Source organism: Nomascus leucogenys, chromosome 1a, assembly GCF_006542625.1.
Source record: "Nomascus leucogenys isolate Asia chromosome 1a, Asia_NLE_v1, whole genome shotgun sequence".
Classification (NCBI taxonomy): Eukaryota; Metazoa; Chordata; class Mammalia; order Primates; family Hylobatidae; genus Nomascus; species Nomascus leucogenys.
Genome location: NC_044381.1, coordinates 87417673 through 87431759, shown reverse-complemented (window position 1 = coordinate 87431759; position 14087 = coordinate 87417673). Strand labels below are relative to the sequence as shown.

Genomic DNA, 14087 nt, shown 5'->3' with positions numbered 1-14087 from the left:
ACTGAGATTATGTCAGTCAGGCTTTGTGTATTTATGGCTTTTTCAGGGTGCACTCTGCAGCCAAACTTCAGGAAAGCATGTGCTATTTATTATGCTCAAGTGTACAAAGTTCTCTTAGCTATTGTAGAGTTATAATGATCAGCTGAGATATATCTTGAAGTTACAGTAGAATGTAAAGTGGGATCAGGCAGAGTTCAATTTGGACTTTAAGAGAGTTACATAGTATTCAAAGTATGTAGTTGCATAGTATTCAGAGTTACAGAGTATTCAAGGAAGTAAATCAGTCATATCTAGTGATGTTATCTAGAAAGGCCTTGTCAATGAAGTGGCACCTAACTAAATTGCTTTTTTAATTTTAATGCTACATAAGTATATACAAATGAATAGTAATATTAATATATAAATACCTTGTTTTTATTCAACTCTAATTATTTTTTTTTTTTTTTGAGACAGAGTCTTGCTCTGTTGCCCAGGCTGGAGTACAGTGGCACAATCTTGGCTCACTGCAACCTCTGCCTCCCGTGTTCAAGTGATTCTTCTGCCTCAGCCTCCTGAGTAGCTGGGACTACAGGTGTGTGCCACCACACCTGGCTTATTTTTGTATTTTTAGTAGAGACGGGGTTTCACCATATTGGTCAGGCTGGTCTCGAACTCCTGACCTCATGATTCACCCGCTTTGGCCTCCCAAAGTGTTGGGCTTACAAGTGTGAGCCACCATGCCCGGCCTCAACTCTAACCCTTTTTAAATGTGTAACATTAAATACAAACTAAATGGCAAAACCAATAAAAATTTAATTTACAACATATATGTGATAGGCAGTAATACGTTGCTGAAATAAAATCCTTGCTTGCCGTGTAAATTCATATAGGTTAGTGTTTTAAAGTGAAGGCTTTTGGGCCAGAATGCCTGAGTTTGAATCCTTGGCTTTGCTGCTTTCATTCTGTTTGCTCATAGATAAATGGATAGCCTCTCTACACTTCAGTTTTATCACTTATAAAATAGGGGTTCCTAACTTACAGAACTATTGTGAAGACTAAATGAGTTAATACATGTAAGATGAACAGACAGCTCCAGACATGGTTATGTTCAATAATTCTCTGCAATTATTACTGACTACTATGGCAAAGGTTATTTTAAGCCCAGTATTTCTACCATTTAATATAGTGACCCAATTATCTCATTTGCATTTATATTACTATGAAACCTTGGCTCTGATATTGAGCTGTGACATTATTTGGCATTCATTGACATGACTGCATCATTAACTTATTTCTGCCTCTAAAGAAAATACTTACTTCTTTATAATGAGAAATACAGCTATCACGTGAGCTAGATTACTTAAGTGAGCATTCTCATGACAGTCAGCAATCTCACACCTATTCTGTCTCCCAGGAGTTAACTAGCAAATTGAGTCATTGAGAATTCATTGTGATAGTGATAGAAATCCTGAAGTTCTTTCCCTACAGCATATCTACCAAGAAAACCAAGGCATTAACATGAAATTAAAGTCCCTCAACTAGAAAACTGTATTCATTTCTACACTGTAGGCAGCAGGTCTGATCCTTTTTAAAGATCAATCTTGGAAGACAAATAGAATTTTTTAAAAGGGAAGGGCATTTAGGTGGTAGATAACAGTTTGAGCACGGGTATAAAGGTAAAAAATGTATTTTATGTCCCAGTCAGTGAGTTATGTGACTTAGCTAGAGTATAGGATATAGGAAAGGAAATAGAGATTAACCTGAGAAGATAGGTTAGAGCCATTACCTGGAAGACTTTCCATGTCAGCATAAGAAACGAGGTATGTACTCTTTCCTTGCTCCCCAATTTTGTTTTTGTTTTTTGTGTAGTAAAGTGGTACTAACAGAATTGTACTTTAGGAAGATTAATCTGGAGACCTAGTGTTTGAATCGGTTCCAACCTAGAGAAAAGTAAATCAGAGAGAAGTGATCACAGTAGTTCAACCAAGAGTATTTTAAACCAAGAGTCTTATAAATTGATTGAAGTTTCTTTTGCCAACATTAAGGACACGCCTGGGAGACAGGTATGTACCTTTCTCCAAAGATGATTTTGAGGGCTTTAATATTTAAAGGGGAAAAGTAGGCTGAAGAGCAAAGGGGGAAGGTATGGTAATCCACGAAAGGAGCAGGCAAGGGAATGGTCAATTATGTATTTTCTTTTGCTTAGTAAGTTGGGACTTTACATAAGATAAGGTGAACGTAGAGTAATTACCTGTGGAGATATTTAACCTGTTATCTGTAGCTATATGCTTAGGAACAAAAGGAAAAGCAGTTTATTGCATGACTCAGCTTGCAGCTTAATTTTTTCTTTTGACATAGTGGATTGGGGTCCCAAGGTTTTATTTTATTTTTAGTGTCAACAGCCTAAAATAGGCAATAGAAAAGAAAATACTATATGAGAGATGTCATGGTGTTGGACTGTGGAATTTGGCAATCTATTGTATATGAAGGTTGACAGCAGAGAGAGAGTTTAAAACTATTATCAAAAATTTAGCCTGGGCTGGATACAATGTCTCACACCTATAATCCCAGCACTTTGGGAGGCTGAGGCAGAAGAATCACTTGATCTCAGGAGTTCAAGTCTCCAGTCAGCCGTGATCACACCACTGTGACAGCCTGAGTGACAGAGCAAGACTCTGTCTCAAAAAAAAAAGTTTGAAGGAATGATAGTGGCAATAAGAAGCAAGGTATGTATTCTGATTTTTGTGGGAAGTATAAAGAGGTTTTGGATATGTTGAATTAGGGTCTAGCAGAATATACAGGTATAGACATCCAGCAAGAAACTGGCAAATCCAGAAGTATAAGTAGGGATACAAATTTGGGAGTTATCTTACACATTATGGTTGAAATTGTTAAAGCTCACAGTGGGAGAGAAAGAAAGAAGATAGGATTGACACTGAACAACCTTGACTCACCTTAAGGAGAAAGAAAGGGAAGAGGAAATCCAGAAAGGAATAATTTAAGAACTAAGAATGCTAAGTGTTCATATGCCAAGATAGGAGAAAATTACAAAAGGGAGGAGGTGGTCTGAAGACAAAGAGGGCTATAGGATTTGGTGATTGAAGTCATTGGTGACCTTTAGAAAAACATGTTCTTCCCTTCTACCTCATACATTGTGAGATTACAGGGGAATAGAGAATGAATGCTGAAGAAATAGAGGTAGTGCATGCAAACAGTTCTTAGAACAAATTTTGCAGTCAAAGAAAGAGGAAAGAAGATGGGAAGAGAGTGATAATGGGTTCCAAGAAATAGTTGTATTGTTTTCTTTATAGAGGTGTATAATTTTAGTTGAGAGAAGGAGCAGAGAAAGATAATAAGTAATCAAGAGGACAGAGTGTGTGAGTTTTGTAAGGAGGCTAGAAGAAGTATGATCAAGATCATCAGTGGATGATTTCACCTTGAAAAGGAAATAGATCTAATTCAGCGTCTAGGGGAAAGGAGTAGTGAGAAGATGTAAAGAAACTTTGAGGGAGAAGGAAAGAAAATGTAGAAAGCATTTATCAGAAATCCTTGGTGTTCTCACAAAAGATAAAGGAATCATCTAGGGAGAGAGGTAGAATTGGGGTTGGAGATGGTGGTGGAAAAAGGACTGGAACAGCTATCACTGTGTGTTTATTAAGGAGTTCAGTAAATGAGTAGAAGGGGTTTTAAGGATGAGCAGGAGTCAGCTAGCATAGGTCTATGGTGGAGAATGAGAATATACCTTTCTCCCAGAATATACCTTTCTCCCAGAATATTCAACTCAATTATGGCAAGAAAAGTATTGCAGAATATGGCCCAGGACTGGAAAGATGGCAGAAGATCATGGGGACAAAGGATTCTAATGATTTACCAAGTGCTTTGTTGAAATTACAGCAGGAACTCCTAGATGGGCAAGGATGCAAGTAAAGTCTAAAAAGGTTACAAGGAGGAAATTCAGTAGATGAATAGAAAGTGTGAAAAGAGTGGAAATTATTGTCAGGTTTTTAAGAGTTTGAGATATTAGAGCTGAAGCATGTCTAATATTGAAGTCTAAGTTTATGTCAATTGGTGACTGAAGTGGAATGGAGTTGGAAACTATTGGTTTACAAAGATAGACTGTCTATAGGGCAGAAGTGTTGGTAGATTCATTCGCCAAGTGTATTGGCAAGAGAGAGAGTAGAGGGAAGATTATGAATGCCTTGGAGAGGGAAGATTGTGACAAGGAAAATGAGAGAGTTGAATAAGGGAGTGACTTGAACATTAGCGGAGCAGAGGATAGTTGGTGAGTCAAGATGGAAGAATAACAGTGCAGAAGGAACAGTGAAATGCAAGGACACTTTGATCTTTCTTTCATTATTTACAAATCCTAGCCCTAGCTCCAACACAAATCTCACTGAGCTTCAAGTTTCTTCATCTGTGGAAACGAGATAAAAATAATGTCTACCTCATAGGGTTATCGTGAGAATTAAATGAGATAATGTATGTAAAGTACAGAACCTATCAAAATAAATATATCAGATGTTCTTATCACTGCTACTGTTAATGATGACATTGACATGTACAAAAGATATGTAATCTTGCACTAAGTGTGCTGTGCCGTGCCACTGAATACAGCATAGGATAGATAATTACTTGTGGCTGATGTCGCTCCTAACTGCAAAAAGTATTAATACAAGTATTCCTTCATATCTCTCACCTCTAAGTGGTAGGAGTGACCTACATTGAAATTTTTTTAAGGATTTATATCATTCACAGGAATATGGTATTTACTAAATTTTGATTAAAAATTGACTACTAATTTGGATATAATGGATAGGAATATCCATGGAATCACAGAAAGTTGTTCATTATGAAAAGCCCAATAGAATGGGCTAGTATAGATTTATACCACATCAAAATAAATTGGTGGAGAGTTTCATAGAGTTATATTTCTACAGTTGTAGCTGGCAATGCCAGGGCTTAGGAATATAAAGGATAGGGTGGTAACCTGGAAGACCATGCTATCTGTAAGGAAGCAGGTTAATGCTCATGGAAGAAATACTAATACAGTAACAGATTCCCAAGTGTCAAAACGAGACAGGCATAGAAGCTAAGAGGAAGGAGAGACCACTTTTTATTTTACCTAGGTTCTCTTCAGATGGCCTGTGGAACTTCAGTTCTAGGAAAACATAGTTTTGAAAATGAAAAAAGTTCTAAGTTCTGAGCTCTAAGTAACTTTGCCCATACTCCTAGTTCTTGCAATTTGCTCTGAAGGAGTTTGTTATTTAAAGTTTGGCCATTTGAAAATAAATTGTTGCCTTACAATAGCCTTCTTCCTTTCTTACTACTCTTCTTTGGTGTTTTGACAGGTAAATGGCCAAGACCTAAAGAACCTGCTGCACCAGGATGCTGTAGACCTCTTTCGTAATGCAGGCTATGCTGTGTCTCTGAGAGTGCAGCACAGGGTAGGTATCACTTCGAGCCAGAAACCTGGCACCAGGCTTTTGCACTGTACTTCTGAATAAACCCAATGTGTGTAATCTTCAGTGTTGCTTTTTGTTTGTTTTACCCTCACTCCCCTGAAGTTTCTCAGGCAAAGGGAGGGGTCCATTGGTACTTCTGCTTATCATTGAAGGACATTCAGGCCAGGCACGGTGGCTCATACCTGTAATCCCAACACTTTGGGAGGCCAAGGTGGGTGGATCACTTCAGGCCAGGAGTTCAAGACCAGCCTGGCCAACATAGCAAAACCTCATCTCTACTAAAAATACAAAAAAATCAGGCAGGGTGGTGCACACCTGTAGTCTCAGCTACTTGGGATGCTAAGGTGGGAGGATTGCTTGAGCCCAGGAGGTGGAGGTTGCAGTGAGCCAAGATCATACCACTATACTCCAGCCTGGGCAAGAGAGTGAGACCCTGTCTCAAAAAAAAAAGAAAAGAAAAAAAAGAGAAATTCACAATAGTATGGCTTATAACCGAGGTCCTTGCTTCAAGATAATATGCCTTAAAGATAAAGCTTGACAACCAAATTAAAACAGATGATTAAAGAAAAGCCAGGTGTGGTGGCTGACATCTGTACTCTCAGCACTTTGGGAGGCCAAGGTGGTATGATTGCTTGAGCCCGGGAGTTCAAGACCAGCCTGGGCAACATAGAGAGACCTCATCTCTTAAAAAAATAGTAATAATAAAAATAAATAAAAAATTTTAAGAGTGACATGGACCAATGGAAAATTAATTAATTAATTAAAAAGATGGTAAACATAGCCAATTTTACTTTTTGGTAGGGAAGGAACCATATGTCTACCCTTGAAAACTTATTTATAAAACCATTTGATAAAACACTACAAAGATGGTGGGTTTTCTGGTACCCAGTATATGCTTTTCCCTGTCACTGCCATGAACCCTTCCTTTATCAACTTGGTGATCCTCTTAACCAAATCTTTAGTGTTCATAGGAGAACTCCAGCAAAAAGGAAATGGAATTCAGACTTCAGTCAAGGCAGCACCTATCCCTGCATCTGTTTCTTATTTCCTAGTGTTTTATAATTTGGGTAATGATGTAAAGGGAAGCCTGGGTAGATATAATTCCTCCTATAGCATTGAGAATTTCTGAGTGTATTCACAAGACAGGTTCCATGCGCCTTTAAATTAAATCAATTTGCTGCTTCTTAAGTAGGTGCACTCTTTTCCTCACTCAGTGGCTAAGGATTTAGAAGCTTAAGAACATTTAGAGGAGTTCCTAAAAAAGTAGAGAAGGCAGAATGTAAAAGATACCTGAGAAAACAACCAGTTGCAAGCAGAATCTGGGTGTAATGGATTAGAAAACAGGTTAATAAGAGACAATATTGGTCATCAGTTGCTTCTGCCTTGGCTCTTCACTTTCTAAAGCATGGGAGCATTTGTGCAGTAGATAAAAACAAGTAAATATAGGGACACACTTCAATATGATTACAGTTCTTTTGGAAGGTATGTGAGAAGTTATTTCCAGTGTTCACTTTTAAGGAAACATCCATAAATAATTCCTAATAAAAAAGACCCTTATGTTGAGGGAATTGGCCTAGCCCTAAAAACCATGGCTTCCTATTGAGCATGTCCTCTCAGGACAGCTCATCAGCAAATGAATGAAAAATGTAGAGGTGGAATAGAGGGTATAGTGCTATTTCATGCAGTCTTGCCTTTCAGATTGAAGTGTCAGTTTTATGAGTTGTAATGAGGAAGTTAACTCTAACTGAAATACGATGGTGCCATAATTATTGCAAGTTAGCCACTAAAAATTGATATTAAGAGCTACCCTGAAAACCATCACTAGAATGAAGACCATCCAGCCTCAAAAGGAAACACTTAGCCAATAGAAAATTATAACCACTGGGATATAATTTCTTTTTTGCTTTTTTACATCTGTTTCATATAGATTCACCTTCATCTCTCTCTAGTATTAGAAATGAGCAGATGAAGGGCAAAACCCCATCTTTGGAGGGAGTTGGGTGCCTTCTGAGATTTTGAAAGCATATTTCAAGTAACGGCATTGGACGTATGTTGGTATTGCACCTATGTTGACATTGCCCACATCTGCTCTTACTACATTTTGATGACTGATTATCTAAGTAAACATTTCCAGAAAGATCCCCTTTCTTCCTCACCAAGTAATATCCAAGTTCCCTATAAGATCATAGGTTTTATCTCATGTCATTTTCCTGATACGATACACAAATAGCAAGGTAGAGGCAGTACAGAAACAGAAATTACCTGACTTGCCCTCAGGGGTCCCTTTAGGTCAGCAAGGTTAAATGCCTCCCCATCAGACCTATTTTCTTTCCAAAGATCCTGTGACACTGATGCATCAGCTCAGGACAAAGAGAGGACTCCTTCTGCTAGGTTTTGCTGGGGGTTACAGTTTTGGGTGGTCTAGAGTCTACAAACCCAGGTGATGTATCAACCTGGGCGTTTCAGTTGCAAACACACATTAGTCACTAGAGTTAACATTTTTCTTTCCCTTCCAGTTACAGGTGCAGAATGGACCTATAGGACATCGAGGTGAAGGGGACCCAAGTGGTATTCCCATATTTATGGTGCTGGTGCCAGTGTTTGCCCTCACCATGGTAGCAGCCTGGGCTTTCATGAGATACCGGCAACAACTTTGAAAAACTTGCTCTCTTTCAATACTCCCAATGAAGATACATTTCACTCACCCTCCACGCCTGCTATTCTGCCATGTCTTTCCCTCTCTCTGCGTAGCCAGATTTGAAGTGACTGATACCCACCCCAAACCTTGCTGTTCACAATCTCCAATTCTTCATATTCTAATGGGAAAGTAAAGGTATTGTTTGAAGGAAAACTGAAGAAAAGACTTGCTTAGAACAAATGAGGAGTTATATATTTTACTAGGACTTTCGATAGAAATTCAGCTACAACCCAAAGAGAGAAAGATTAAGTCTTCCTGTCACCATAGGCGATACCTTTTTTCTTAGCTGGCATGCCATAAAGGCCAGCTATGTGGTATTAGAGGAAGAAAGGATTTTCCTTTTTAATGATCTTCCTTGGGAAGTTATTGTGGCCTTTATTTAATTTCTAACTACATACCTGGGTGCCTATATCTGACAAAGGAGAGTGAGAAGAGCATTTTTACTTTTTAAAAAAAGCAAATATATACACATACATGTGCAAATATTATAGTATAATAGTGATACCTATGGAGAATTAAAGGTGAGAAAGCTACTTTATGGTGTCTAGGTTTCTGATAAAAGGGATGATCTTAACTGAAGAATTTAAAGAGATACTTACAGAGCAAATGTAGTAGGAACAAGGGAGTGAGCCTTATAAGAGGACGTTCAGTCTCATTTATTAAAATAATAACTGAGACTGGGAGAGGTGGCTCATGCCTGTAAATCCCAGCACTTTGGTAGCCTGAAGTGGGAGATTGCTTGAGTCCAGGCATTCGAGACCAGCCTGGGCAACATAGCAAAACCTCATCTCTATTTAAAAAGAAAAATAGAAAAAAATGTAATAACTGAAGCAACTAATTAAAAATCTTAGAAGAACAATATTTATTCTTGTGACAACCAACTACGGTGAGTTATTATAAGGTAAATTGCCATAATCCAGCGCTGCTTACATCTAAAAAACTTTGAGGTGTAAAGGTAAATCGTACCAATCTCTGGGCTGCCCTAGTGACTTTTTTGATACCTCAGAGGCTTATTGAAGAACTAGGTGGAGTGATTGTGGTAAGGGCTATAGTGCTGGAGCCAAACACCCCAGCAAGAAAACTCTAAAAGGACAAAAGCTAAGGCAGCACCTCCAAGGTGGCACCTGAACCCTCTCAGGCTTTTTGATTTCTAGTAACAAACAAACCTGAGGGAAGGAACTGCCTCCCTGGCAGGATGGGCGTCAAATCAACTCTGCTTCAGATTTAGTTAAAATGAGGCTGGGCACAGCGGCTCACACCTGTCATCTCAGCACTTTGGGAGGCCAAGGCAGGCAGATCACAAGGTCAGGAGTTCAAGACCAGCCTGGCCAACATGGTGAAACCCCATGTCTACTGAAAATACAAAAATTACCTGGACATGGAGTGTTCCTGTAATTCCAGCTACCCAGGAGGCTGAGGCAGGAGAACTGCTTGAACCAGGACCCGGGAGGTGGAGGTTGCAGTGAGGCAAGATCACGCCACTGCACTCCAGCCTGGGCTATAGAGCAAGACTCCATCTCAAAAAAAAAAAAAAAAAAAAAACAAAACAAACAAAAAAAAAACAAACATGGATTGCTAGTATTTTTGAAAGGCTTTATACACTACATACAGCTTTTAATTAATAAACCTTTTTGCAGCAAGAGGGAGGAAAAGAGTTTTGTTTGCTTTAGGAGGTAGGAAAATATGGTAGGTGTTTCATGTGGCCTAGGAGGAGGATATGAATGAATGGATACTACGGAATGCCAGTGATCTCGATAAGGTGGGAACCATCCTGTTCATGTTCTTTTAAGGCTGGTTTTAAGCACTATGGGTAGCTGAATCTTCTGGCTTTAAGAAAATCATTTCCATTAGCCAAATATGTTGGCCATACTGTAGGCCTTATATAATTTTGGCAGCAAGATTATCAGGACTCAGGCAATCAATTGTATTTCATTTCTTGCTTGGACAGTCTAGTAATTAAACGTTGATTGGACATCAGCTTTGTCAAGACACTTTTACAAAGAAGTACAGTGCATATCCTCCATCCCTTAGGGCTTTTGGGTTCCAACTGCGAAGACAACACTCTTATTGGCCACATAGGTAGGACAATGTAAGTAGGGGTCATGTTTATATTACAGACAGCAAAAGAGAAAAGTTACTGAGAACTGGGGCATTTGAGAAAGTTACATGGAGGAAAGGGACAAGTTAAAGACCCTTAAGGACCTCACAGCCTAGTTAAGAGAATTCATAAACAGGTGAGAAGTTAAAAGTATATGAGCAGGCTAAGTATTGAAAGCAATATTAAAGGGGTACCATGCAAAACATGATGCAGCAACAGGATATGCAGATAATCATTACATTTTCTTTTAGAAATTCAGGGAAAAAAAGATGTCACATAATGGCATCAGGCTAGATTGGAAAGGGAAGGCTTTTGAAAATAAGAGTTCCAGTAAGACCTTGCCTCTGGGTCACTATTGGTATAGGCAGAAACTTGCTTTAAACAGTCCTGACATAAAGTGCCTTTTGACATCAACTATTCAATACCTTTGAGACTCACTTAGACAACTGGACTCATTGTAGGTTCCACAGAAAAACACGGACAGTATTCCAGTTGTCACTCCAACCAGCCACACTAGGAGGGCACAGCCTCTGGTACCCTTCCTGTTTCTGAAGGCATGTACAGCGGCTTCTACAGCAAGCCTGCTTACCTCCCAGGATTCACCTCATGGTTTGGACACTGATTCCTGAGAGAACCTTGAGACACACAAAGTGAAAAAAATGTCAAGCAGGAATGAAAGCTCTAGTTTTTTGCTCGTTGGTATATGTAAATTTGTTTAAAAAGTGTCCATCCTGTCGTTGGTAGAAGTTTTGTTTTGGTTGATAATAGGGATTCTGATGTACTCTTATAACTTAGGTTTTTTCAGAAATTAAATAGTATTTAAGATAAATGTAATACAGTTTTAAGCAGGTACACTAATTATATTATTGATTCTACAGAAAACTAAAATTGTAGATGAGGTATCAGAATCCATTATAGGTTGTAAAAAAAATTCATGTTCTTCATAGATGGAGTCTAATATTTCTTCTATGGATTGCATCTAATGTTCCTACTACATAAATTATTACGTTCAAAGTTTTGAAAATTGAACGAAGGTATTTTTAAGTACTTAAAACATTTCTCTATATTTATCATTCTGTATTACATGTATAATTATAAGATAGTTTGCTTCAACTATCTGTACTTTGTTTTCCTGTGAAGTTTCAACTTATGTGTTATTGATTTAACTTAATTGTTCCATCTAGCCATGTATAATGGAAAAAGGAAGTTAATATTTGTTATTGTGTTCTATGCCAGGGACTGTACCAAACTCTGATTGGTACATTATTTCATGTCTCACAACTCTGGGATCTAAGTATTGTCAGAAAGAGACTAAAAAAGAGAAAAAATTACTTGACTAGGATTACATAGGTGGTAATAATAGAATCAGGATTTAAACTCAGGACTTCAGATGCCAGCATCAATGATATTCTCTCACTGGAAGTGGTTTTCAAAGTAAGGTCCTGACAAAAGCATCAGCATTACTGGGGAACTTGTTAGAAAAGCAAGTTCGTAGGCTGGGCATGGTGGCTCATGCCTGTAATCCCAGCACTCTGGGAGGCCTAGGCAGGCGGGTCACTTGAGCTCAGGAGTTTGAGACCAACCTGCACAACGTGGTGAAACCCTGTCTTTACTAAAAGTCAAACAAATTAGTGGTGCATGCCTGTAGGCCCAGCTACATGGGAGGATTGCTTGAGCCTAGGAGATTGAGGTGCAGTGAGCTGTGATTGCTCCACTTCATTCTAGCCTGAGCAACAGAGTGAGACCTTGTCTCAAAAAAACAAAAACAAAAAGCAAGTTCCCAGAAAAGAAAAAAAAAGTCCCAGACCTAGTGAATCAAAAACTCTGAGCGTGGCATCTCGCAGTCTGTGTTTTAGTAATCCTTCCAGGTGACTGATTCGTGCTAAAGTTTGAGACTCATTGCTCTATGCCAATCATCATTCCCTTTGCTCAGGTTAGAATCATCTGGAGAGCTTATAAATGTCCCCATGCCCAGGCTGCACACAGATCAATTAAAAGGAACCTCTGATGGTGGGACTCAAGCAGCAGTAAAATAAAGTTCATTGGGTGATTCTGGTGTGCAGCCGCAGTTGAAAATGTTATATAGCATTTAAACAAGACACTATTTAATTAAACTAAACACTATTTAAATTATTAAATTACATACATTGCTTCAGGCAAAACAACATCAACAACAACAACAAAAAAAACTTGGGCCTTTAGAGCCCAGCTTTCTGAGCTTCTGCACGAAGTAAGTGGAACATTCATTTCTTCCTAATTTGCTAAGGATTGATCAACCTCCAGCAAAATGTATGATTAGTGAGTGTTTCAGTTTGTGCATCTATTAAATAAGAACCAATCATAGAACACTGAAGCTAAAAAGGACCAGAGAGCTTCTAGGATAAATCTGTCTTACAGATGAGAAAAATCAAGGCTCAGAGAGGGAAGCTAATTTAACTCTGATCAGACTTTGTTGCAGAAGTGACCTTTCTGTCTCATATTTGTGTCTTGAATATATTCACTACATGAATACACTAACTACCCATTTTATCTTAGTCTACTTCTTTCTTCTCTCTTTGGGCCTGAATAAAGACTAGAAGAACTGATAGACAGCTAAAGGATATTGCAAGCATCATTATTGGAACTGGGAGATTCTACAGAACAATCTGAGAATGATCTCATATCAAATCCAATCAGATGAGTTATTCTGAGACTAATTCCAATAGTTCTAAACTAGAGACATGTTTTTTTTATGGTGGACATTGTTTTTATTGTGTAAATAAGCAATTTTTAAAGTATATTTAAAGAAATGAAACATAAGGAAGTATATAGGCTGTCAAGTATGTGGGGAAGTGAAGTTCATGTAGTTTTCATGTGGAGCCCATACAGATTTTATTATAGTCAATTTTAGTGAAATTTATCCTTGGTCAGATGAAGGTTTTTTTCCTTCATTCAGCAAATAGCTAATGAGTGCCTACTATGTGCTAGGTGCTGAAGATACAGAGATAAATAAGACTTAGTCATTCTAAGCTGAAATTGCTCAGCATATGAAAGTGGAGGAATATTTGTAGGTGATTTTGATGTTAAGGTATTTTTCTAACATCACCTAGAAGTAGAAGATTGAGTTATGAAGCTCTCTACCTCTCACCTATAATAGTTTTAGAGTTGGTTGCTATTTTGGTGTAAGCCTCTTTTGCTGTTCCTCTTTTAACTGCAAATCTTTTTGAGACCAGCACTCACATCCAGAAGGGCAATTGTGATAAAAAACAAGACAGTATTTTAAGGAATTCTGATCAGAACCAGATTCTTTTCTTTTTTTTTTTTTTTGAGACAGAGTCTTGCTCTGTCACCTAGGCTGGAGTGCATTGGCGCAATCTCAGCTTATTGCAATCTCTGCCGCCCGGGTTCAAGCGATTCTCCTGCCTCAGCCTCCCCAGTAGTTGGGATTACAGGTGCGTGCCACAACGCCTGGCTAATTTTTGTATTTTTAGTAGACACAGGGTTTCAGCATCTTGGCCAGGCTGGTCTTGAATTCCTGACCTCGTGATCCACCCATCTCAGCCTCCCAAAGTGCAGAACCAGATTCTTAACGGCCACAGACTCTTGTATTATGTAATTTATATACAGAACACAAAGCACTTGATTTGCTTAACTGATGTACTTGATGACACTATAAAACCTATATTATGAGAAAGCATTGCTCCTTCAAAGGAATCCAAGTGATAGCAAACACTCAGTCCTGTTTCCAGGTTTTCCTCAATGTTCATCTTCCCTTTGTTCTTGCAGGGGGAGAATGAAAGGGGCGAGGCCTAAAGTATGTTCTCAATGCAAGTCAATCATTAACCAACAATAATTTACAAAAGAACTTTAT

The 14087-nt window shown here is 38.5% G+C and overlaps 1 protein-coding gene across 1 annotated transcript in view; it reads left to right on the top strand.

Annotated features, from left to right (window-relative positions):
* SYNJ2BP (synaptojanin 2 binding protein) overlaps positions 1-8995 on the top strand; it is a 46075-nt gene extending 37080 nt beyond the window's left edge. Inside the window, exons 3-4 of the mRNA XM_012504456.2 lie at positions 5328-5423; positions 7958-8995. Of these exons, the coding sequence (XP_012359910.2) occupies positions 5328-5423; positions 7958-8098 (237 nt within the window). The 3' untranslated portion in view covers positions 8099-8995. The remainder of the gene's footprint in view (positions 1-5327; positions 5424-7957) is intronic.
* Positions 8996-14087: the final 5092 nt, after the last annotated feature.